At 35.1% G+C, this 26,975-nt stretch overlaps 1 protein-coding gene across 11 annotated transcripts in view; it reads right to left on the bottom strand.

The window, feature by feature from the left end:
* The window catches only part of REPS1 (RALBP1 associated Eps domain containing 1), a 70,469-nt gene that overhangs the window by 19,105 nt on the left and 24,389 nt on the right, over nt 1-26,975 (bottom strand). For 5 of the 11 annotated variants that reach the window (XM_067293656.1, XM_067293648.1, XM_067293650.1 and 2 more), the window contains exons 4-9: nt 17,879-18,032; nt 11,332-11,459; nt 10,695-10,857; nt 10,331-10,394; nt 9,268-9,422; nt 4,039-4,178 (exon numbers count right to left, since the gene is read on the bottom strand). In XM_067293656.1, coding sequence (XP_067149757.1) covers nt 4,039-4,178; nt 9,268-9,422; nt 10,331-10,394; nt 10,695-10,857; nt 11,332-11,459; nt 17,879-18,032 — 804 coding nt within the window. Of the gene's footprint in view, nt 1-4,038; nt 4,179-9,267; nt 9,423-10,330; nt 10,395-10,694; nt 10,858-11,331; nt 11,460-17,878; nt 18,033-22,291; nt 22,423-25,772; nt 25,908-26,975 lie in introns of those variants that run through there. The other 6 variants (XM_067293653.1, XM_067293651.1, XM_067293655.1 and 3 more) reach the window with 4 other exon arrangements.

Genomic DNA, 26,975 nt, shown 5'->3' with positions numbered 1-26,975 from the left:
GTCCTCATGCTCAATAAGTAAAGCTACAGCCACAGGTGCATCAATGAGGTACTAAAGTATATACAATTAATCCGTGATCCAGAAACTAGATTACAAATCACACGAGGAATGCTACACTTGTTACATCTTGGTAAAATAATGAGTAAATATTAGTCAAGTTTCAAACAGTACAGCAAAAAATACAGATACAAGATTTTTAGTGCTCAGAAAATTTGACAAAAATGACATTAGTACAGCTATGAAAACAAATGAATACTTTTGTCCCACCTTTACAAGGCAAATAACTGTAAATGTTTCCAGAAGACACAGGATGAGCTATATGGTTGTTAGCCAACCTAATCTCATGCACGCCTTTATACCGTATTATATTCGGTGAATAGCCTGAATATGAAACTAGTTTAGAACAGTTATTCCAGAAATAGTTCTTTTTATGGAAACTCCTAAATAACTGTTTTTAATCAGCTGAAATTAATTACAAAAATTCAGAAAAAGATTCACAATGTTTTTAAGTGCCTTCATGTATGGAGATGTTCCTTGTATATACAGGGCCTTATCTCCTCATTTCAGAATTTCAGTTAAGGCATAAATCATGCGACATTATTCAGCTGCTGTTTTTTTTTTTCCCCACAAAACTGTCCCTTTGTCAACAGACTCTAATAAAGCCTTTATAACAAGGATGTAAGCTTTCCCTCCCTAAATACTCTCTCCTACTCCCTGTATTAATCCTTAACTCATCTCTGGGCTTCCCCTCTCCTCCTGGTCAAGAAGGGGCAGCATAGCACTGCAAGTAATTTGAAGCTATCTAAACATGTTGAGTGAGCCAGTTTTGACCAAGTCAGAAACTTAACAGCCGTGTTCTTCTGGCCTCTTCCTTGGCTTTGCCTCTTGCCTTCACATAGCTGCCCATTTTCATGAAACTTGCAGTAGCATCTATTTTAGGACTACCACTACCCTTTTAAATGCAACTTGGTCTATGGCTTCAAAGTTACTGGTGAGACTGGCAAACAGTTTGATTACAGAAATCTTGCTCCTTTATAGAAGAGAAGTTAAAAAAAAAAGACATACAGTATCTATGTTACACCTAAATCAGTGCCAAATCTTGTTTAAGGTGGGTGTCAGAAATGCTGATGTACCTTTTTTTTTTTTTAAACCTAACTAAGGTTGTAGTATGCTGAATGTACCTTTTATTCTACTTCTCTGAAGACGTACAGCAGGACATTTATTAATCAGCCTCAGGTTCCCTAGCTGGCCACAGAAAAATCTTTTAGAACACCTTCTGGCTGCCCAGGGGAACAAGACATTTGTGCTCCCTCCTGAAATATTACCAAGGGGTAGTCACTGCTAATTCCCTGGTTAACAGAGAAACACATATTAAGTATCTACTGGACCGCATCTCAAACTCTGTGTATGGTTTAAGAAAGAGGTTGACCACACCTGGTTAGTTCCAAGATTAAAACTCCCACTAACTAAAATATCTGTCTTCCAGAAAAACCTTTCAAATGGTTAACTACTAGCAACTAAAACTCACAACCACCTGAACTGTTACTACAAGGTTTAAACATTTGAAACAAGGTCATACGGTTGTGAACTCAAAACCAACTCTCCATATCTGTGTCAAAGCTAATATGATATCACACTAGACAGTTTTCAAAGAAATTTAAAAGGCTTTTCAGTTTTTTACATTCTCAGAACTAAGTGCTCAGACTTGAGACTAGATGACATAGGTGTCTAAAATGAGAAAGAAGTGATGAGCAAAGACATAAGAATGCATGCATGAGATGTATGCATGAGATTAGTATCAAGAGTAAGGTGGACTTTTATGGTGCTCTTGCTTTTGAGGTTTGAGGCTGATGCTTTGGTCCATACTCATGAGTTTACACTAACTGAGCCTGGCAATTAGAATCTAAAAATCAACTATGAGCTAGAAAGAACAGAGAAATCAAAGCTTTTGAAAGTAACTGGAATGAAAACTGCCTGAAATGACAGTTGATTCAAAGTTGCACACTTTTTCAAACAATCCCTTTGCGGATGACAGTTAGAAGAGGTTCAAAGAGGAAACAATTATACTGGTGCCTGAAGTCACACCAGAAATTCTTTTGTGGCATTAAAACCTTGTGGACTTTGACCTGACTCATGATGGAAGGAAAAGGATGAGGAGCAAGAAACATGCATAGCAATATAGGTGAAAAAAATGGAAATTCCTTGATTAGATGAAAACCTCCTCATGCATTTCAGCAATTTCTTAACACTTAATAAATTTTTAACTCTCAGTATAATTAGTGTTTGCTAGTATATTTAGTTTGAGAGCTTTTCCAAACCTTTTAAAGTTTGAACTGATTTTCAGAGAGAAAAATACCACATTGTCTATTTGGATGGAGAATGTCAGTTATGTAAGGGAGATTTTGGCTCACAAAGCAGTTGCATTAGTGGAGCAAAGTTAATGACAATTTGCTATATAATTAGTTTGAGTTGCACTGGCCACTGCAGGAATCTGTTCAATTGTGTTTCAGCTTACCAAATGATTAGCTTATTAAACCTTTATTACAAGTATGGAGAATACATCAACACAGAATTTAAAACAGTTGCAGACATTTACAACTTCTTAGCAACAACTGAGTATCTGCTCACCTCCTTCCCAAAACATAGCTTCTACCAGCAATCTAAGAGCCACTCTGTTAAATGGAACAGCTAAGAATCACTAAATCATATCCTTACTTATTTAATGATAGCACCATTGTAAGGCTTCCATTTGTCAATAAAAGGTAAGGCAAGCTCTTACAAGTCCTCCTAAAAGATGAGCAAAATCTCATCTGCTCTTGCCTTTTAATCCTAAAAAGTCTGCTTATTTTCATTTTCATATTGACTCCTGTTGGTTTGTCTAGGTTTCCTACTACCAAAATTCTATTCACTTGAAGGCTAAAGAGAGAGAAAAAAAAAAAGGCACAAAAAGTTCTTTCAGTACGAGACTTAAGAAAGACAGTTCTACCTATAGGTGAATATTATTTTAGCTGTTAAAAGAAGTTTTAGACTCTTCTTGAGCATCTCAGACTATTAAATGAAAAGACTTTACAACGAATACTTTCAGTACTTTGCTCTTGTTTTCTTATAATGAAAAATAAGTCTACATCTTTATAGTATGGTTGCATTCAGGAGTACCAGATGTAGCCCATGGCCCCTAACCTTGACAGTCACTGTACAAACAGTATAATTTTTCCCTTCTCAGTTAACCATTTGAGTCTCTGAAATAGCTCTTAGAACAAAACACTGGTTTATTCAGAATATATTGTAAATCCAAAAATCTGTTAAAACAGATCAACAAAAAAAATTCTAGCATAATGAAACTTACAGATATTTTTAATCAAAGGATACTTGTGAAAGAATCCTCTTGGGTAATTTAGGTTTCAAATTCTGACAAAATAGAGGTTTACTATATAAACAATCTTATCTAGATGATAAAATGAATACCAGCAGTACATGATAGCAGAAATGTAATATTTAAATAAATTTAGCCAATGGTTGGCTTCAGATTCAACTTTGAATTTGTGCTTCTGAAACAAACACAGAGCTACAGCTTCTCTACCTTACTGGCAAGATATTTTACATTTTAAGGTAAAACCTTCACAGTTAACGGTCTCAACATCCATATCTGTCAGAAATTTACTTCGCAGTTTTGCAAAAGTTGTGTCTATAAAAGTTTGAGTAAAAACCCCAAGAAATCAAGAGTGGATTAAAACTGATAAATATGAAACAAGATCATTTTATGATTCATATAAACCTTAATTACTATTAATGACATAACATTTCAAACAGTAGCTCATCTCACCATGAGACAGGAGAATCAAAGTAAAAATTACCTTTATTACAATTTAACATATTGTAGAACCTTCCTTTTTTTTTAATGTCTATTGTAGGGCTGAAGTTTTTTCAATGCATTCAATTCATAATCAATACTCCACTTATGATGAATTATGGATGCATACACAATTTAGTTATTGACTTTGGCAATGAAAGTATTCTTAGATAAAAGCGTTTGCTAACCTCACTGCTCTGATTCAGTTCTGGCCAGGTCTGGTTTAGGGATGGCATAGATGGTGACTTGCTTGGAGGAGCTTCTGCTGGAGAGCTGGCGTAACCTACCTCACCAGTCTGTTCCCCAGCTTCTGAAATGACAGGAACCACTATAAACCAAAATCATGAATTGCATTCAGTTTAATCTCAGTAAAAGCTGCTCGCATCTCACAAAAAGTGCAAGTACCTTTTGTTTTTGACTTTTCCAAGCAAATATTTAGCAGCAGACAAAATACACTCATTCAAGTCAAATGTGCTGTTTATAAGGCACTGCCCTCATTTTGAGGATCTTCCTGAAAAGCAGACTTTGAAGATTATTGTGTCACACTATCTCCCTTTGCTTGGGGTTCTAAATAGCATGAACACTGACTACATGTAGAAATAAATATAATTTATACTTACATTAGGAGCAATTAACTTCACCCCCCCCCCAAAAAAAAAAAACCCAAACCCCAAACAAACCAACTAGTAAATGTGCCCCTCCAGAAAAGCTGGAACTGGAAACACTTGAATAGTCAGTGGTGACCAACTGCAACTTGGGAGGCCAACAATAGGCCATGGTCTCCAAAATGCTGGTGGGGACAGCAAGAGACCCAGACCAAAAAAACCCAGCCAACTCACTGAAACCCATAAGGGAATTAATGGTCCCATAATGTGGTAATAGGAAGCTGAGATGTTACTGATTAAAACCAAAAAAACAAACAAACAAAACCCCCCCACACACATATACACAAAAACCAGTAACTCAAAACATCAAAGGTCTTGTAAACTGTCTATGAATAACCAGGTATCAGGCCTCAACCTTCCTAAAATTATATCAAGTACATAGCATCTTGTACAGCTGTCCTTCAGAAAAAATAAGTTTATATATTATTCAAGATAGAAGCTGCACCTCCTTCAGGTAAGAAAAAACAAATTCCAGCAATAAAAAAAGTTTACAACAAGCTGCTGTTTATAAGCAGCATGCATCAGCAAGTAGTCAAGATGATACTGTGGCCATTGTCCGTAACACTCATATACTAAGTTCAAAATATGGTAGTGGTAATGCTTTGAGAATACTTAGTGCATATCAATTGCTTTGAAGTGCAAACTGAGCAAAAATTTCTAATGAATTAAAAAAAAAATCACTCCAAATTCTGATTAACTGTGCTATAGTACATACTGAACAACTACTGTTAAATGCAAGGTCAAATGATAAGGCTGAAAACTCCTGTGGATAAACTATCTAGCTTTTTGTAATCCAGGGAATTTACAAGGATCTACACAAACCATAGACATACAGGGAGAATGTCAAGTGGTTAAAGTTATCAAGCCGTATAAGACACAAAGCATGGCAGATTCTCCATAAAATACCATCAATAAGCAGCAAATTTTAATTATATGCTACATTTTGTAAGAATGCTGAAAAATGTTTTTACTAAGAAATAAAACAAATCAGGACTAAAATTTTATTTCTTAAGAAAAGCATCCTGCATAAACAAAGTATTCTTGGAAGAATTCTCAGTCTATTGTCTATTAATAAGGAAGATAGCCACAACAAACTAATTTATTTTCCTTTTCTTAAAAGGAAATGGCATTGTTGCAGCAATCTAAACAAAAAACAAAGTTACAGAAAGAAAGGTAAAAACTGTCTTGAGTTTTGTAAAGGGTTCGCAGCTTTCTTAACTCAGATGAGAAGTGATTTTCAAGGGGAAATATTCAAATTTATTTACATAATAAGAACTGGGACTACTACTCTTTTCAACTGCAGATCAAGAAAACATTCTGTCAAGACAGTGGCTAGCAACAGTACTCAATCGATAAAATATGCATTTAAATAGAAAAGTATTCATATAACTAGTCTTTGTGTGGATTTTCAACCACTGCAGTTTTTTCTTCTAGAGATTCTTACCCAGACACACCTTGCTCCTTCTGAAGAGCTGACATTATGTAACTACAAATACCACAGCACAATGTAATCTTAAGTTTAACTGCAACTGCTGCAATCCAAATAATGCTTTGAAGTATATGATCCAACTCAAAATACTAAAACAATTCAAATGTATTGCAAAATTGCCACATTATTCCAAGATTACAATTTCCAAGAACTTAAAAACACCTCAAAGAATAAAACCTATATATCTCTCCCTAGTCATGAGAAAGATACTAAAATCTTTTCAATTTTATTTTTACCAATTTTCAGCTGGGATGGACCACAATCCATAGAGCCAGAGTGCTATTCTGCCATAAAAATGACCAGCTATACAAGCGCTTCATACAAGAGCAATACATATGTGCTTGCATGCAAGAGACAGCAAGTGTCAAGCACAGAGAGCTGCAGCATGGAAGATCAAGGGAAAAAACTCTAACAAAAGGACAGAAATAAACTTATCTTTATTTCAGAAGTTTTAACAATAAGCTTAAAACTAATATGCAAAAGGTAAACAAAAATTCAAGTAATTCAGCTTCTTGAATCATTTGAAAATGTTATTCACACTAAGGCTTCAGGCAGCAGGAGAGGATCACTAATACAACTTCTTTCTTTGAAAAAAGTTGCATCCCATGAGAAAACACACTCAAAAAGATACTCCAGTACCATATTTTGCAGTTTCTATTTCTGAAAAGGCTGTTGGAAGCAAGCTTTATTGGAACACAGCTTCTATGGAAACACTACAAAAATTTAATTGCTTAACTTCTCCAGGCTGACTTACAGTCATCAAGTTGTACCTGTATAACTTAACCTGCACACTATCCTGCACATAGACCTCTTAGTAGCTTTTTATTTGGATTAAAATATTAAACGTATACTGGAGATTTGGACTGTTGTAACTAGAAATAAAACTATAGCCAAATCAGTAATTTTTCCTGAAGTCTTTTAGTCAACTTAAAAGTTCAGGTGATAGATCATGCTAGGTGCTAGAAAAGATTGTCTGTTTCCACCACTGGTGGCTCAAATTAAAAAATTCATGTTATTAGATAAAACTGAACAAGTTTGCAAGAATTGCTGCTTTTAATTTCAGTTATTAATGACATCAGTAGACTTAGATATCAACTGGACAATTTTTTAAAGCATAGCTTACACAGTACAATAACCTTCTAATATTCACCAGAACAAATCAGATAACTTTCTTTTACTATCCGAGGAAAAATATTTTTTCTACTTTTAGAAAGCAGTTTTTCTTCAGATTTAAAAAACACTTTGTACTTCATGAAAGTAAGTCACAATAAGTTTTATATTAACCAAGTTGGCTCTAAAACAAAAACACCCTATAAAACTTTCTGGTTTAATGTCTAATTTATACTTTAAGGTTTCCAGACAACTTCAGTTAAAAATGACAAAATCCTCTGGACTGACTATGCCAATAAAAGGCAGTAAAAGCCCAGTTGTAGATGTAGATATAGTTATAACAATGGTTTATACAAATGAATGTTACTTCATTTCCTATCATGACATTGCTTGACCAGCAACTTTATATATATATATATATATATTATATATATATATATATATATATATATATATATATATATATATATATATATAAAAACAAACAAAAAAGACACCTACACAAACGGTGGAGCAGCTGAGTTTTAGACATTTGCCAGGCATTCATCCAAATTCATTGTAGATATTTCTTACAAATATTTTAGCCATAGTAATGTGCTTACTCATACTGAAAACAATTACTGCTGACTGCTGCTGAAAGGTACTTTCAGGGGCCAAGCTACTCCCACAAAAATGGTTTAATTATTAAAACAGATGTTTTAAGAGTCACAGTATCTAGTTTAAGAACTTGTCAATAATTATCAGGTGAAAACCCTGCAGCCTGATTCTCTGACATACTACAAACACAGGATGAAACTACTCCTTCAACATGTTTACTAGAAAGAAGGAAACCAAAAAATCTGTACACCCACTGTATAACCTGACTTTCCAAAGCAGACTGCTTGTTAAAAAGTAATCTAAGGAAATGAAATTTCTACCTTTTTAATATCATGACTTCTGTAGCCACCATAATATTTTTTCTCTAGTCACTGTATCTTGCTTAAAAAAAACCCACCCACAAATACAGAAGTAATCAGTAATTAATAGCACCTGAAAAGATCTATCCTCCCTGGCTATAATAAACTGGTAACAACTACAATAGTAAAAAGGATGTCAAGTTTTAATCTAAAAATTCAAAGCCTCATCATCTTTAAGAAGAGGTGAGAAGTAGTTAGTTTTCTACAAACAGGGAGTAATGTGGTACAAAATGGGTAGGGGGCTTGAAAGGGGTTAGTATACCTGAGTTCCAGGCTTTTATATAGGCCGCCTGCCTCTAGGTCTGTAAACTCATCCACTTGGATAAGCATGGAGTTTGGTAATGAATTTGTAAAGTTAGTTTTAACACAGATTATTACATTCTCAGTTCTACAAAGATTCAACATTCAATGCGGATATACCATTTACAAAGTAATTTAAAAGTTTTCAGCTTCCTTTATCTGTTTATTATAAAAATGAAAAAAAGACTACAAATACTCTGTTTTTAAATGCCGCTTTTACATGGAACAGTAGTTTGCTTTTCAGTCATGGGAATTCAAGTGTTTTTGACAAATATTAACAAGCAGAACTCATATTCAGTGGTTTATCTGAGAGCAACCAAAGGTAAAGGACTGTGCATAGAAAGACTAGGTATCACGAGTATAAATGCTGCTGTCAATTCAGGAGTAGAATAAAAAAATTCTGCACTATTGATCCTGTACTTTAGAACTATGAAACTATCCTACCTCTTGTCTTGAATGGGAATATTTTCTAAGTACCTTCAAGACTTAGAAGCTCATGCTCTATTTTCAGAAGTGACTGCAAACAGAAAGCATATTTATTTGAAAACAAATTTGAAGTATGGCTGGATTGGGATTTTGGAATTCAGTAGCTGATCATGAATAAATCCATACAGTCATAATCTTGTTTTGCTTAAACCACCTTTAAAAGAGACAGGCAGTATTTCCAAATGAGTCCACATATGTACTATTCCTAAATAACACCTCCCTGTACAGAAATACGTATGTATTTGGATTAATTCTGAGCACTGATTAAGGTTTCTAAAAAGCACACACTACGCTGAATAAAGCATTATGCTCAGTCTGTTTACAACCCTATAAATATCTGCTGCTATACTGTAACCTTAACTACATGGGCATTTGAAAATAGTGAAATTTTGGTACTGAAACATGTCTTACCCGCAGAGTCTTCCAAATCAATCAGTTTGGGCATTAAACTTTCAGGCAGTTTTTCTGGCAAATCATACCCATTCTTCCTAGCAACTACCAGATGAAAAGCAGCACAAAACTCATCCAATGTCAGCGCACCATCTTTATCAAAATCTGACAGTTCCCTACAAGAAAAGCTTAATATAAATAAAATGAAGTTTCTTAAGATTGTTTAATTTCCAAGAGACATAATTCTGCTGTGTTACCTGAAAAATCAGAGAATGCAGACTACAGTCCATTTCACCCTATTAACACCATGTAATTAGAGTGTTATATGCTCTATTCTTCAAAGAATATGAGCCCTCATTAATGACATTTCTTTGAGGCTAAAGATGAGATTTAAACTCAATTTAATCTCTTCCGTTTTTTAAAGTCATTTCCGTGCATTTAAGACAGTACTATACAACATTATTTGCCTCAGATTTATGGCAAGTATAATGAAGCATTTTCTTGCAGTGCCTAAAAATGATAGTGCTGAGACAACATGATTTGTTTTTAATGAGGAATATTTGAATTAAAAACCAATATACTGTTTAAGAGAAAAATCAAATCTGCCAAGGGAAGCTGTTCAATGACAGCACCCAACAACGTAGTAGGCATTCCAAAATACAATGAAAGACAAGCTTTGTGCTAAGTCAAAGCTAAATTTGTCATGAAGTACCACCAGCATTTAAGAATATTTGTTTCTGTATATTCTATTTACTCTTACTAGCTAAGACACAAATAAATAAATATAGATAAGTAATTATTTATAATTAAGTATATCTTTAACAATAAAAGACCTCAAAGTACTACTTACTCTGAAGCGTTTGAAATTTCTTCAAAAGCTCAAAACACTTTGTAAACAGTATTTTGCCTAGACCCTTAAGTCCATAAAAATACTGGCATAAACGTGATTAGGACTGAACACTGAAGTAGAAGTGAAATTTTACTTAAGGAACAACTTCTAGAAAGTAGATTATTAGATGACTGATTGCCAGACAGATGTCATCCTTCAAAATAATTATCCCAAATAAAGACACATCATACTTACCAAATATGAGAAAGCTCAAGAATAGGTAGCTTTGATTTAGTGAAAAACTCTTTAGCTGCAGATCCTGAAAGATTATAATAACAGTACTTAATATTTAATGCAATTTAAATCATTAGAAGACTTAGAAATGCATGGTAAAAGAGGCTACTTAGCAAAGGTTTGAGGGGAAAACGGCACTAATTACAATAGTTAAACGAAGAAAAGCCAAGTTTCAAGTCCTTTCTTGAATTACACTGAAGTTTACCAGTGTGGTATCAGTAAAATGCATAACTTTCTTCAAAATAGTATATAGACCTATGTACACAACACCGTCTTTGTAACAAAATTGCTGCACCCATAATTGTATTTTTAGAAAAGAACTTACCTGGTATAAATCCATTTAGATCAGGTTGAATGGTTTTAAACTGATTAACATAATACTGCCTTTGTTCATCAGTTATTTTCCAGGGATCATCATAACTACTTGATTGCCTACGAATTTCATTTGCTGTTGTAGCTGATGCTACAGTTCGTACTGTTGTCTGGTCCTGAAATGAAATATTTTTCCTCAGTATTATCTACCTAAAACGCTCCTATGAATTCTAAACTTCTTGCCTTCAAAAAGCAAAGCATAGTTAAATCTCATAGTAGTTTAAGAACTGCAGGAAACTATCAGCAGATTGCATCTACAGGATAAGGACAGGATATTTTTGCACACCGATACAAATGGGTAGGAATGACTGCAATTATGTAAGCAAAAACAAAAGTATGGAGCATATGCAAAAAAGCTAAGCACAAATATTTTAAAGTCATGATTGCTGACATTTTTAAAATTAGTAACTTTCTGTTAAATCATTCCAAATGAAGTCAATTCAATGAATGAAATATCTGTTGGATAAATAACACCAAATGGACAACAGCCCAGTTCCATAGTAAGCAACTGCAGTGAAAAAAATATACAAAAAAATGAACTGCAACATCAATCTGAATGAAGCAAATCAAATACCAATAAAGTGTCACACCTGGACAGAAGCAGGATGCATGGTTAAAAGAGCACTGGTTGGTGGGGTATCTGCAAAACTGACCCAATTTTCTTGATGAGGTGGTGGTGAATGGCCAGACCATATGGGATCACTAGTAGTAGATGAGCCTGAAAGCAGAAGAAATAATTCCTGTTCAAAATACAATTTTGGAAAACTGAAATCTCTGGATAGGGAAAGCAGTCACAGGAGACACAAGCTCCTCTTTGATCCTGAGAGTGTAGAGCTTCTTCTATGCTTGTAGAATTGTGAAACAAACTGAATTGCACCAAGATGACAAAGCTCACCTCCCAGCAACTCACTCATATAAGTTTCTATATCTGGCCAACTCAAGTCTGCACTAAAAAGAAGCGAGCAATAAGCTTATTGCAACATTTGTAAAACTAAAACTGGGTTTTGCATATATAATAGTTTTGAACGAGCTAATTAATACTCCATGTTTTCACTTAATTGTAATGAATAACTTGCACAGACAAGCAGTTATTTAGAAGTGGTGTATGATAATAGCATACAGCTTTATTATTATTATTATTTTTTTAGGTTTTGGTTTGTCAAAGAACTCAGTCTTGGAAAGTCATCTTAAGAATCAGTTCTTTTGGCATAGACCACTTTTTTTTTCTCCAAATAATTTCTAGACCAACTTACTCAATTGCTTAAAAACAATCAACGAATAGTAAAAGGCATCCATATACAGCACTGACAGCTGTAATGTGTTAAGTATCTAGAATACAATAGTTGAGATTCAGCTAAAGCCTTCTTATAAGCTTCTTCTGAAATACTGCTGCTGTTCAATATCTTAATATTAAAATAATAATGATGAAACAACTATAAAAAGATTTGGCCACCCACTGCTCGTTGTACCAAAGACTCTAAATTCTCTCAAGTTACAATTACAAATTAAAAATTTGAGTCAAACCAGGGGTAAAACAAACTATCTAGAAAGTTCTAGAAGAATCAGAGGACTCCAGTCTATTTCCTGACTCATAAAAGAGATGTTGAACTCCTGAAACCTAAAGAGCAGTTGTGACACTGAATCTTTTATTCTAAACTATTCTTCTTGTACAACAATGTTTTGTCTTGAGATCTGTTAACTGTTCTCAGAAAGTAATACTTAGGAATGTCTATCACGTTTAGAAGCAGATTTGCTTAGAAGCAGGTCAACTTTTTGTGGCTTTTCTTAAGCATTCAATACAACCCACAAACAAGCAATAAGACATCAATATTATAACCTCAATCTTTCCACTCAGATCCAAATCCAAGCAACAAACCCCAGGAATTTTTTGCCAAGGTGCTGACTGAAAACATAGCCCTGAGAAGTCCATGTATATGGGTAATTTATTCTATGAAGCTGACAATCAATGTTTTCAGGATCTTGGAGACTGATGAAAACTCTGGCACCCAATCTGCAGTAAACAGAGTAAAGGAAGCCTAAAAATCAGTGAGGCACACTGATGACTAACACCTAAAGTACCCTTTAACATTGTTAGTATACAGAGTTACTATTTAACATTTAGCAGGTAGCAATTATTCTTTAGATTGGCAATTGACTTTTTCCCCAGGAGAAAGTAATGAGAGAACTACTCAGAACTGGTTTGTTTTTCTTCTTTTGCTATGTACAGTAGCCTTATTTGTGTACAATGAGTTTAACCTTGCATTACATAAAGTAAAAAATGAGATAGGCTTAGATTTCTGGTAGGAGAAAGAACATCTCCTCCAAAAATCTTTTAGGTAAGCTGAATATACAAAATTGAGAGGTTACATCATTTCTGAATTTCATCAAGATACCAGAGTAACACCAACATTGTTTTAAGTTTGCTTTTATTAGGATAAAGCTGTGAATGAGAAACCCCCATTAAATACTCCCTTTGATCCCTAACTTGCCTTCCACTTCTAGAAGCTCCTGATGTGATCTGGAGCTTCTGGTAGCTTTATCCAAAATTGCTGAGAATAAAGGCAATGAGTTTCACAATTCTTGACTTGGGGTTCTTCCTCAATAGCTAGCCTAAGTCTAAGACATTAAAAAGAAACATGTGGAAAAGCTCAGAGTTTCTCTCCACCTTGTCTCACTGAGCACAGAGCTGACGGACAATAACATTGATGCAAATCCTTCCCATTTCTCCTATGGAGATGTGGCACTACAAATTCACTTTTGATGCAGTGGTTTTCTCCTTCTCTGTCCCTCAGTCACTGACATTATTACCACTAAGCCTATATATATTTACCCTGCCTTTATTTCTTCCAATAACTTGTTTTAGTGCAGTCTAATATGTGTACCTCTTACCACAGCACCTCTTCCAAAACAGTACTGTGATAGCAATGAGGAAGCCAACAGCACCAAATGGTTATACCTTCCAAGTACTTTGCAAGTATTACAAGAATGGTTTTCTTTTCCACTGTTCAAATCATCTCAGCAAGAATACTGCTGCTTTGCTGTTCTGGTTATTTATTCTGTGATGCAACTTTTAGGGCATAGGACAGGAAGGTTGAAGAAAAGTTACTTCATGATTAACTGCAGACACCTGGCTGTAGACATACATTGACACTAGCTGATACTCAGCTCTCAGAACATCAAAACTACATCTATTTGACATTTGAATTGGAGATTGTCAACCCTCAGTTTCTCCTTGTCAACTACAAAACCAGACTGAGAACACTGAGGTAGGAGGGAAGGTGGAAGCATTAACACTTTAAATAGAGGGTAGGCTTAAGACTGATTATCAGATGTCGGATCTGAACTAACTGGAGAAGTCTAATGCACTGTTTAGTATGAAGACATAACTTAATTCCTGTGGCTGCTATATATCCTTCTCCTGCAGCTTACACATCTTACCAACACATTGACTACTTGTGGAAAATGGATCTCAGTTCCTGTGGGATGGAATTTCTTTCTTTAAGCTGTAAACATGAATGTAAGAAATAGTCTATCTAGGTAACATCTGAGTAGTCTGTACTTTTCTATACACTGTGCAAGTGTGACTTTTACTTAGGGAAACGAAATTTTAAAATAACTTTTTAAATTAGCATCAGCTTTCCTCACCACTGCTTTGTGACGAAACCTAACTAGAAGGGGAGCACAATTTTGGAAATAAGACAAGGTGTTGTAGAGCTCTTCCCTCCTTGAATAATCACGTCTAAGTAAAAGCAATCCTTACTCTGTGATAAAAACAATCCTTACCCTGTAATAAGGAAGGCCAATTATCAATAGTTACTGAAATAGTAACTAGGAGACAAAGCACCATTCAGTACTCTGCAAGCACAGTAAGTATTTTAGGACCGTAAAGATGTGAGTGAACTAGTAACCACAGTAGACATCTTCCAATTTTATGAACCTTTCTGGTTCCTGGTTTTATGAACTGCAGTGAAATCACTTAACAAGAAAAAAAAAAAAACCCTGTGGTTTGGGGCTGCAGATTCTCATACATATTTGGACATCAAAACAGAGCTTTCTTGTAATGGCAAAGAAAGCTAGCAGAGGTTCTGTGACTGAACAGAAGACCTCAGATTTCTCGACTAGCTTGAAATTATTATCTGGATACTACCAACAAAAATATTCTGCTCTTTTTTTTTTCCTGTTGAGATAAGCAAACTTAAAAGTAATTTTTACCCTCTATTCTGACATGCCACTCAACTATCATTTGAGTTTGGCGGTGAGGAAGGGGTTCTTCTTCCCAAGTTTGCAACAGCCAGCATCCTTCTAGTTGCTGAAGCTGGAGTATAAAGTGAGCTGAAAAGGGAAAAGCATGCAAATTTTCTCTCTCTCCTATTACTACAGGAATTGAAGGTTCTCATCTCAGATACAATTCTGCTTCCTTATAAGTTCACTCTTGCACTTTATTGTTCTATGAATACTGATCTAGAAGAAATGTTCAAGACTGATCAGAGATGCAAGCCAGAACTGATACACAATGTGATTTTCAAACAATAGCTTTATGTTAACAATATATTAAACACATGGAAGACTTGAGAGACTCAGGTTTTAATAAAATTAACTGACATTTAAGAATTAGACATAAGTAAACTTTCATTTCACACAGGTGATAAATGATTGTCACTAAACTTTTCATTCCTGATATTAAAAGTAAAATGCACATGCCCATTCAGTGCTCTCTTTACAAAAAGACTCAACACAAGATGGTAACAAACTTTGGCTGCTTATCTTAGGTCAGTTATGTATACGCAAACTTAGTTACTCATGACAACGCCTCAAATTTCAGCTTCTTATGAAGTATTCCTAACAGGATCCTAACTGAAGTACTGGACAAAAAGGTGAGGGAAAAATTATAAAATCCAAATTCTGCTCTGCCAAGAACAGGTTTTCTTCCTCAAGAAATTGAGGACTACAGCTAGAAGCTATGATTTAGACTTCTGATACAAGATGAGGTGTAAATTTTTTAAAAAACAATAATTGATTTTTTTTTTTTTTTACTGGGCCAATTCAATACAGAAAACACCATTTAGTTTTACTTGTAATGGTAGTATGACAATACACTAGTCTCTTTACTGTGCACAAGTCAATCTTTATAAATATATATTTTTAAACAAAATCAATTTATGCTTTGATTGTTGCTTTTCTTGTTAAAAGCAATATGCCATGTATTAGACCCATCAGAAACATTTTCACACTTGAGTTTCCATGCTTTCAGTTGACAACCTCACCATTACTCTCAACCTAATCTTTCACCTACTGTTATATAAACAGAGACACCTGGGTTCTTGTTTTTCTTGGATCACAAGTGAAATGGCACAGTCCTGCCTTAAATTCTAATGAAATAATGTCACATACTTGCAAATTACCTGATTTTTCAAGACTGGATACCCTGCCTCAGAATCAAGACGAGCTTGCACTGCTCATTTAAAGAAAAAGTAAACCACAACCTACCTAAGTCTACCTAAATGTTAGCAGAACTCCATTTTTCTAAAAAATACACTCCTTAAAAAACATTCTCAAGAGAAAGGAAAACACACATGAGGAACTGTCTAAAACTCAGCTAGAATTCAAGGGAATAATTAATGGTGAAAACGAATCATCTACAGTAAATCAGGATGACAGTTTTTGTTAAGCTAGTATGATGAGAAAATCCACTCTTACAACATTAGCACTGACAGAACAGGCAATTCTTCTAATAGCATGTCCAAATTATTTTAAACACACTAAGAACTTATCTCAGTGTGGAATACAAAATTGACGAATGTTGAGGTAATTCAAAGCTCTTCAGACTTCTGAAAAATGTATCTGCCAGACATCACAGGGAAAGCACTGCAATATTAATTTGGCATTACAACTTTATTTTTAGAAAAACAGTGTGGAGCAGTTCAATCATTATGAGCAGTTTCCATGCTTTCTTTTAGTCCTTGACTTCACTAGTTAGAAAAGCTTCACAAAATAGAAAGCAGGTACCAGACAAACTTGTATTCCAGCCTGCAAGAAATGCAATGCTCAAGAACTAAATATGCAAGAAAAAAAGTCAAGAGACAAAGCTGAAAAATCATTAACAGTATGTTTTAACTCTAAATTGATTAGCACTCACTAGCAAATGATATTCAGGAAACAGGCATAAACCTTTCCATACAACCTATTTCATGCCTAAATACCCCTGAAAACAAGTTTTATTTCCTTAAAAACTGGTAATTCAACCAATTCTAACAACATAACACTTGGTCCTCCACTGATGGTTATAACTACAAAATCAAAATATACTGGAAGATAATGAACTCCTTTGGGAATATCAAGACTGAAATAAACAAATCACAATTCAATCTGAAACTACAAACTACAAAATGCAACATATTATTTAGTAGTATTGTCAAAAAATGGAAGCTGAATTAGAATTGCTCTACTGTTCCCAAATTTAATAAGGTTAGCAGATATCAGAAAAGAAAACAAATTGTTGAAATATGAGATATTACGGTGGAAAGCTTTTTACAATTTGAGTGCTGAGATAAAACAACAGTGATGGTCTTCATGTTAAATGAAGAGCAATTAATACAGGATGAAAAGCCATATACTGAAAAACAAGTTATGATTCTACCTTGACATATTTGAGATACCAGGCTTCAGTTATGCTTACATAAACTTAAAGAAAGAAAGGAGAAAAAAAAAAGCTAAGAGAATTAGTCATTCTCACAATTCAGCTAATCTACCAGAAGCATAATTAAAGCAAACAATACATTATCTTTCTCTTTCCCTTGAGCTCCCCATGTTTTTGGGAACACCAGCAGTTCCTGCACAATTTCAACAGGATGACAATTTTATATTTTAACTTTCCACTGGGAAACTCTGATACTCTCCCTCCCTCCAAACTCTTAGCATTTCCAGTATCACACTAAGAAATGGATCTGCCATACACAAGACCACAGATTCCGCATTGCTGACATCAACATGGACATTTGAATCTGCAACAAAGTTTCCAGGCTTGAAAAATATGGAGATAAATTGCCCTAAACTCAATTTTTTTTAAATTGTATTTGTTTATTTAAAGAGTTCCACAACTTCGGGTTACAGCTGAAGCATAACAGAAGACATTTATACCTGGTTGTGCTTCACTAAATGGAGCCCAAAAAGGCCCAGGTCCAGCAAGAGGTCGTTCATTATTCCCTCCGCTGGGATGGCGGTTGTGCTTCCTCCATGTATGTGGAGAGGTTGGTGGGGATTGCTGTGGTGAAACAACTGGAGATGTGGACTCCTAATAAAACAAAGGAACCTTTTAAGTTTTGTACTATATAACTAAATACATAAAAGCCTATCTGAAACCATTATTTCTAGGAACAACCATTCATTATGGTTAGAATTTTTTTCTGGAGAGGGAAAAGTTTAGTTCTTATCAAAATGAGGGAACAGGAGGAGTCAGGTACAATATGATGGACACTGAACACATTCATTTCAAAAAACTTCATCTAATACATTTTTGAATTTACTATTCTTAAGACAACAGTGATGTTGAGTGGCTTCAGTATAAAGGAAACCAGAAGATTACAAGACTCACTTTCACTTGTGATAAAAGCTACATTTGAACCCAGGTCTTAAAGGAAAAGGTTACTTACTGTACAACCTATTATCACACCTAACTTTCATCAAGTGATATACAATCACAGTTACTTTCATTTAAAAAAAACAAATCAGAATTAAACATTTTTAAAATCAGTAGACAGGCCACAAAACTTTTTTTTAAACACTGAAATGTGATTTTTTCAAGGAATGACTCCATCTAGAATATATTTTGCTAATGTACAAATTATAAAGTAGTTCTGTTATAATTTTAAGGCCCAGGGTCTGTCTTTTTTTTGTTTTTGTTTTTGTTTTTTTTAATCTCATACTCTATTCTCTCTGAACAAGCAGGGAAAGAGAATCACAGGTATAATTTCTACCTGAAATCAGTTCTTACTAGACATTTAGATTACCAGTTTATTCAATTTCACAGGAAAATATGATGAAAAAAGCATTTATATTGTAGAAAGCAACTTTCTCACTACTTCTAGATCTTTCAAAATCCCTGTTTGCCAGATCTGCCAGTTTAAATCCAACCACATCAGTGAAAATAAGTGCATCAAGAAGGCAAAGCTTGAGCTCCGTATTTCCCAAAAAGTAAAAACAAAACTAAAGATCTCAGAATTATTTCAGTACCAGACAAAAAAGTCTGCTTGTTTGGTTCTCTATTGACTGAACAGGGGCACTAAAAAGTATAATCTTCATTTTCCTTTTCAGTTCACCCACAAAGCACAGAGATTAACTCTGTAAATATATTTTCAAAAATTTATTAACACACCTGAATGTGTGCTTTGAAACTTGAATTAGTTTCAAAGAGAGCTATTCAAATAAGTTTCATTCTGACCTGAAAGTGCATGAACATCTAGGAGGTAGTTCCCTGTCAACTGTTAACATACTATCAAGTACCAACAGCCAAACTGACTGGAGGTTTCCATTTAACTAGATTTCCAATACTGAACTTGTTTACTTTGCCAAATATTCAAAGGCCATTATGCCTTTTATTAATATTACATCTGTAAAGTCTGAAACTCAGTAAGAAAGTGCCATAAACCACCATTTTTCCAAGTAAGGTACATACTACAACTACATGCATCCTACTAAAAAAGCTTTAGGGCCATGATAAATGATTAGTTTCTAATGTGTTGATGTGAACAGTCTCTCACTATTTTTTCCTCTGATTTTCATATTTTCTTGGATACAGGACCAGACCGGCTGATTCTGCAGTTGAGGTATTTTCTAAAGCCTCTGACCATGAAGTCAGAGTTCAGTATCAACTATCTTTTAAACAAGTTCCTAGAGCACAGGATTTTGAACTTTGTATTAAAAGCATCTAAATGATGCCTATGCATATTTGCAAAAAGTGTTACAAAGTGGCCTGGAGCAGTACTAATTAACTCAAACATTTCATTCAGAGACCAGATGATTGCATGGTCAAAGTCACCATTTTTACACAGTACCTCTACTAGCTCAGGATTTTTTGTTGCAGTTGCCCACCCATCTGAAATTTGCTTTGGGAAGATGCTTCTTAGCATCTTACTTGACAAGAAAATTATTTTAGATGATAGTATATTCTTACCCTTACAGGCACATGGGGAAACAAGGGAAAGTAGTCAGAGTATCCAGGGTATCACTTGTAGCCTGGAAGCTACAACTGAGGTTGAGCAGTTAAGTCCACTTAGAGCATAGTGCAACAGGTACTAGGAGTGCCAAGATGATGCATAATGGAAATCTACATGAAAAGCTTCCTCTTTGTCATCTTTTTTCAGACAAGATATGAAGGATGTTTGAATTTTTAGGCAAAACACCATGAACAAACCTAGGGAGTGCTAGGCTTGGACACAGCCATTGCTTGTTTACTCCAGTATTCTTAATCCGACGAATGGGCTGGTCCAGAGGGACACAGAAGAAATCCTGAAGCAGACAAATGTATGACAATCTACCTAAAGAAGACTACTCACTGTTTCTAGTAACTGGATGTGAACATTTAACTCTGACACATTGCCCTCACGAAGCAGCTTTGCCGTAGACAATCTGACAAATGTCACTATCCAGTAAGTGTCTAACATTTTGCCCTATGTTCACCCATAGGCATAAATAGTTAACAGGATCCTCAACCTCAATTTTTCTAAACATTTACTTTGTAGGTGATTCCTTAAAGCACATAATAAAGGTAGAGAAAATTAGAATATGAGAAGCACAAGAAACATTATAAATATTTAACTTTTCAAAGTTGCAGTCAGTGTTAGATCAGAATTCTGAACACTTTTACAGATTTCCCACAACTAATCTGGTGCTTCTACTTACAGACTCCAAAATCAAACGGCAAAAAAACATGCAACTAATTCTGGTATCATAAAGTTTCTGGAAGAGGAATAGGCCACATCTTCAGCTTTACCTTCATTATGAGACAGATATTCCAAAAAAAATTTAAATCAATTTATCATGATATTATTTCGGCACCACCTTTCTCCTGTGCAATCTCACTCCCTCTCACATCAGCATTCACTGAGCTTATGAGAAGCTCAGAAGAGCTTCCCCAAAACCAAAACTGAAAGAGATAAAAAAATTAAATGGCTTAGCCAAAATACTAATAGGTCAATGCAAGTGCAAAGAAAGGAGGATTCAGGCCAGAAAAGGCTGAGAAGGAGGCAAGACTGTAGCAACAACGTTGACTCAGACTCAAATGTAGACATTGAAAAATATGAGTAGGGATTTATTAAAAATTTGATTATATACAGAATGTTAGGTTAATTCATCCTTTATAAATAGGTTAACGTCAACTAGGTATCTGCCTTTGCAGTGGATAAGAAGTTCACATTCTAATATACTAATGCCTAAAAAAAAAAAGTTTATTGTAGAACAATTTCTGCTTTAATTTTGCATTGGGCTTCAGTTTTAGCAAACAGAGGCAGTATGTTCATTAGAATCACCTCTCTCTAGACAGACTGTATTTAGCAGTTGAGAAGGTAGGAATGTTCACTTTCATCTAATTCATTAATAAATTGTTTTGAAAGCCTGAAATATCTGGGATCAGATTTTCTGACAGTATTAAGGTACCCAACCTAAGTGCTTTTGAAATTCCTGATAGTTAATAACTACTACAGATTTAAAGGCAGTTTTGCCAGCTCAGGTCAATGATTAACTCATCAATTTTGAATTCCACTGATTTCAACAGAAGTTACACACCTAATCTCTTTGGAACTTTGACAATTTTACTAACCATCTGCATTTGTTTGACCAAAGATCTGGCACAAAGTTAACTACAGTTAATATTGCGTTTATTAAATCAACTACTATTAAAAACTTAATTTGATAAACTGTTTTAGCACTTTCAATGTAATTCTATGAACACATTTAAAACATTAGATTCTAATTTCCATCCAAATAAAGCTGAATAAAAATCAAAGAACCAGAAAGTTATAATTACTATCAAGGCGGCATTCTGCAATAACATAAAGGGGAAAAAATAAGATCTAAATAAACATCTTCCTCATTCATATCAGTTTTAAATGCAGATCAGCATATTTTCATGTTAAACCAAGCTGCTGAGAACATCTCTCTGAATAAGTAATAATAAAAAAATAAGGATATATCCTACGGATGGATATATATATACACACACACACATATATAAAAAAAATCAACTAACAGATCTTGATTAAAAAAACACATTAAAAAAATCTAACTTAAGTTGTAAAGTTTTTGTTAAGGTGACACTATGAAGACACTATGAAGTATTCAGAACTTGGACTTTATTGGATTGACAAGCAGTTACTAAAAATACCATCTTAATCATAAAAATGTGGTATAACAGATGGCTCTAAAAGGAGACCCTTAGAGAAGGTAAGTCAAACAAACTGGTGAAAGGCAATGCAATAGTGTGCTAAAGCAACTCTGGGGTGACCTCAACCTCAGAAGGGAATTGCAAGCATACATGAGTCAAATGAGTTTATAAACCTTTTCCTGGATCTCACATCTCAGGCCAGAAGAAAGCCTCCTAAGGAGAATTCCAGAGACAATGAAGCCAGACATGGTATCCGAAGAGTAGCTCTAAGGGTGTTGTGATCCAGGTCCTGATACCACACAGCCTGCATAAGAGTCAGGGAACAGATCCATCATGAAGAAAGATTATGCTAGAGATGGCAATCGTATTGCAGAATCCACGTTTTTTTTTGCAATTAACTATCATTCATACTGAAGAGTAAAATAGTCCAGGGTTCAATGTGAACTTCTCTACATGTAGCAGTATGTATTTTCAGATGGGGGCGGGTGTTTCAGCCAATTGCAAGCTTATTATTGTGACCTCAACAGTATGAAAGGTTTTAGACTAAACTTTGAAGAAAAGAATAATTAAAAATATAGAAATAAATGGAAAAGGGATAAGCCACAGCATAGGTGAGTTTACTTAAGTTGGCTGATAATATTTTCATAATTTTCTAGACAAAGGAACTGCACTACATTTAACCTGAATTTCAGTAAACTTCAGTGTGGTGTCCCACAAGATAAATCCAACAATGTGGAGATTAATACAAGAATCTAAGGAGAAAAAGGAACTGGCTACAGAGGAACAAAGCTGAATTATATAATATGGGGGAGCGCAAGACCGAAGGAAAGTTTTAATAATACTCCTGAAAGACTGATTGGGGGAATGACCTTATTTCATACTTTGGTAACTCTGGCACACTAAATAGGAGCATGCAGATGGATTTTAACAACATATGTAAGGAGGCATCATTAATACAGATGGTCTGCATTACCTCAAGGACACAAATAATGGTAACAAGATCAAATACAAAATTCAGTTTCCTGCATAGCTGAAGTTAATACCAAAATGCATAATGAGAACCAACCAGCTGAAAACAGAAAACAGAGTGGATGCACAGGTCAGCTGTTGGACCACCACAATATGTCAAATATGACATAACTGCTTTTCAAAGCTGTTGAGGCATATAAGGTGAGATATATCAAGTAGAAGGAGGGACATATTTTTTTTAAAAAGAACATTAAAACTAGTGAGATCTCAGTTGGAACCAGAAGTACAAGTCTAATTCAGATATTTGCAACAAGAACAAATTTGAATTGGATCAAGGGCAGAGAAGGGTTACAAGGATTACCAGGAACTATCTTATGAGAGGAAATTCAGAGCATGGATTGTTTAGTCAAGCAAAATGAAGGCTAAGAGGGAATACAACGGTTTTCTAGTACATACTGTGGTGACCTGCAGCACATACTAAAGGACCACATTATTAAAAGAATAGATATTACCTGACCTTAGTAAATTTAGATAGGAATTAAAGTATTCTAAGGCTCTGGAATAGCTTTCCCAACATGGCCAGTGTAGACAGAATTTCACAATTTCAGGAGAGAACCTGATTATTTTTAACTTATCTGATACAATGGCCTATGATAATAGAGGGTTAGACTCAATGACACTAGAGGTCTTTTCCAGTTCTGTGCTCCAAAACAACTTCTTTGATACCAGACATATTTTACCTGGAATTAACTGTTCATTCTACAAAACAGAAGCTAACAAAAATGGACTACTGTCAAAACCTTAGAAGAAGGTCACATAACATTTCATGTAATTTAAAAAGTTAAAAGGATCCAATTTTGAACTGCGGGGGCGGGGGGGAGGGGGACAGATTTGAGTTGTCCCATCCTAAGGCTGCACTGACATACCTATATCTATATAATTTGGATTGCAAGTACTATGGTTAATGCACATATTGGAAGACACATACCTTCAGCCCTGTTTTATTTTCACCTAGATAAGCAACAGGACAGCCTATGAACATTTGCCACATGTACAGTATTTAGCTGTTATAGCAGCAAGCTCTATTCAAACTAGCTACTCCCCCATTCCTAGGAAAAGATGTCAGGCTAGGTAAAAGTATCCCAGAGTGGTATCTGGCTCAACACCTGGATCACATTTAAAGACACTGGAAAGTGTACTTGCTTATTGGCTTTAACAACAAATCACAAAACATCCAAAGGCAACATCTAGTAGACTGATGTTGAGAACATTTAGTCACACCTAAGCCACAATTTCAAAAGACAAAGTACTTCCTAATCTTGACAGTGTTGCTTCTAAGAAACTGCTTTCAGAACATGCATCTTATTCCCCTCACCCTGCCTTTTTTTTTTTTTAATTAATTCCTAAAAAATCTGTATCTACAGTGACAGCTCCTAATCATACTAGGAGGATTTCTTAAAAAGCGCAAAAGAATTTAGACTCTCAAAATTGATCTAAACTACAGATTTTTAGTAGCATAACTACTATCATCAAGATATAAAGGTATATACAGTCCATGGTAACATACCTATATCAATGAAACTGCTGATACAGGTGTCACAGTGTCAGCATAAATGTTCTCATTTGCTTTGTGTATATTATTTAGGAAGAAGACATTATGCCAGCAGAAGAACTACTTCCCCCTTATGTGTTTTATCTCTGCTGTGCAGCCAACATAGCCTCTAGCAAGTCAAGGTACCTTTCATCATTTGTCTTAACTCCTAAAATTGGTTTTGCAGCTACCATGACAGTTGGGCATGACTTCACTCATCTAACTTCGTTTCATACTAACTATATTAATAAATATAAACATCTGGCTAGTGCTGCATTTGCATAATACTAACCTACTATAAATGACAAATGTCATCATAAAAATGGCAAGAGATAGAAAAAGAATGTTCCTGAATTTGGCTTGTGCTTGCTTTAAAAGATGACCTCATTTATAGCTACTCTTTGGAGGCACAACCTGATTGCTAGTTCCTGATACTCCACTGCCTCCGAGTGAAGCTCATTGAGGGGACCTACCAAAACAATGCATTGATAAAGAAATTATTTTAGCTAGGACATTTCAGTACACAAACCCCAAGTGAAATTCTGTGACTCATTTGAAATCATGATATATTAACCTACACATGACAAAAGTCTCACCAATATGAAAAGTTGTACATGAACAGAGGAGGCTTTTAAAGACAAAGGTCAAGATATCTTATGATTTCATACAAATAATACTTCAACTACAGTATTTTAAGAAACTGATATATTTTGAAGTGGCAGGCTTACTATCAAAGCCAGTAAAAAGTATCTGTTAAAAATCAAAATCCAGATTCCCCAATGATGTATCTAATAGCTAAGTGGCAAGCTCTAAGAACAAAGTCTACAAGCGTAACTTAGACACTTAAAATTCCTCAGAAAAGAAAAATCCAGGAAAACGATGTGCTGTAATCTGCTCTTCTTAGACTTCAGCCCTTTCTAACTTAGTCACTGAAAAAGACAGCATGCAACTGGGATTCAGTCTGAAATTCTTTCTAGGTCTTAGAAACCTGAGCAACATCTCTAGGTAAAGACAACTAAATCACTGATTTCTCCAAAAACATGGCTAAAAGCTCTATCTTTTTGGAAAATAACCTAATTGCAGTCAGTACTCACCTGGTAAGTGAGAAACCTGTGTTCAAGCCCTTCTCAGCCCAAGTGGATTCAAAATCTCAGCTCATTTCCAGTATGGTATCCTAACCAATAAATATTAGACTGGGGCAAGGCTGCTCTTCACTGATTTGAAGAAATCTATTGCACAGTCAGAAATGTAAGAATCAGCCACAGAAAATGCAGTTTTACAACAGGGTGCAAAACCAGACAATACTTCCCTGATGTTCTGGGTCCCAGACCATGAATTCAGCTTAATACTACTGGACTCAGTGTTGTGTTGTCTGTCACAACTGTTCCAAGTCTGGTTTCTGGGCCAGAGTTGTACACAAATGACTTGTGCACAGAGTTTCCTTATTTTGATAAGCCCACACAGGCTTCTGTGGAAGAGGAATACCAGGCTGCTTGCATCAGCCAAGGTGGCAGAATGAAACTTGGAGGCGTACATGCCTTTGTGAATCTGTGGCTTCTTTTGCCAGAACTTGGGGGGACCTCGAACACCAGATTTTTTGTTATTTTAAAGTTACACCAGTAGGGAGTCCTGTATCAAAACTACAGCTGCCACTAAAACTCACCGCCACCATGGGAGAATACTGTTTCAACCAAATTAAAAGTTGTCATCTTTGAGTGATTATTACAGACCCTAGACAAGCAGGTCTGTGATTGTTGATTTCCCCATAAACTTCTGAGACGCTATGTCAGACACACCTATCCAAAGCTAGATAATGACAAATTATCTTCAGATCTCCTGTCAGTCCTCCTCCTTTCATTACAGTTCCCATCCCCCGTTTTGGAAGGGAGGAAGTGGCAGAAGTGCTTACTTGCCAAACACTTATTACAGATAGCATCTGCTAGTTTGCTTTTCCTTCACTATTGGAAGAATCTGGGCTATTCTTGGAGAGATAAATGTTTTTGAGCGAGTTCCTTCATTCCCAAAGACATTAAGGAATGTTTGCAAGTTTCTTGATTCCTTATAAAACAGCCCAAGAAAGGGCACACCATGAGGAGGAAAACAGGACAGTCAGCTACACAAAGACACATGCACCCAACAAAATAATATTTGCACTTAGTGTTCTCATTTTGATAGGAAGCACCAGCATAGAGATTTCCTAACGGAAAGGAAGTGTAAAGCTCTTAGGTGAATAAGCAACAAAGCTTTTAAACAAAGAGTTATGAGGAGGAATATTCAGAGATTTAAGCCTTTTCAGT

The sequence above is a fragment of the Apteryx mantelli genome, chromosome 3, assembly GCF_036417845.1.
Source record: "Apteryx mantelli isolate bAptMan1 chromosome 3, bAptMan1.hap1, whole genome shotgun sequence".
NCBI classification, from domain to species: Eukaryota; Metazoa; Chordata; class Aves; order Apterygiformes; family Apterygidae; genus Apteryx; species Apteryx mantelli.
The sequence above is the reverse complement of the archived record's forward strand: the minus strand, read 5'-3'. Positions and strand labels throughout refer to the sequence as shown.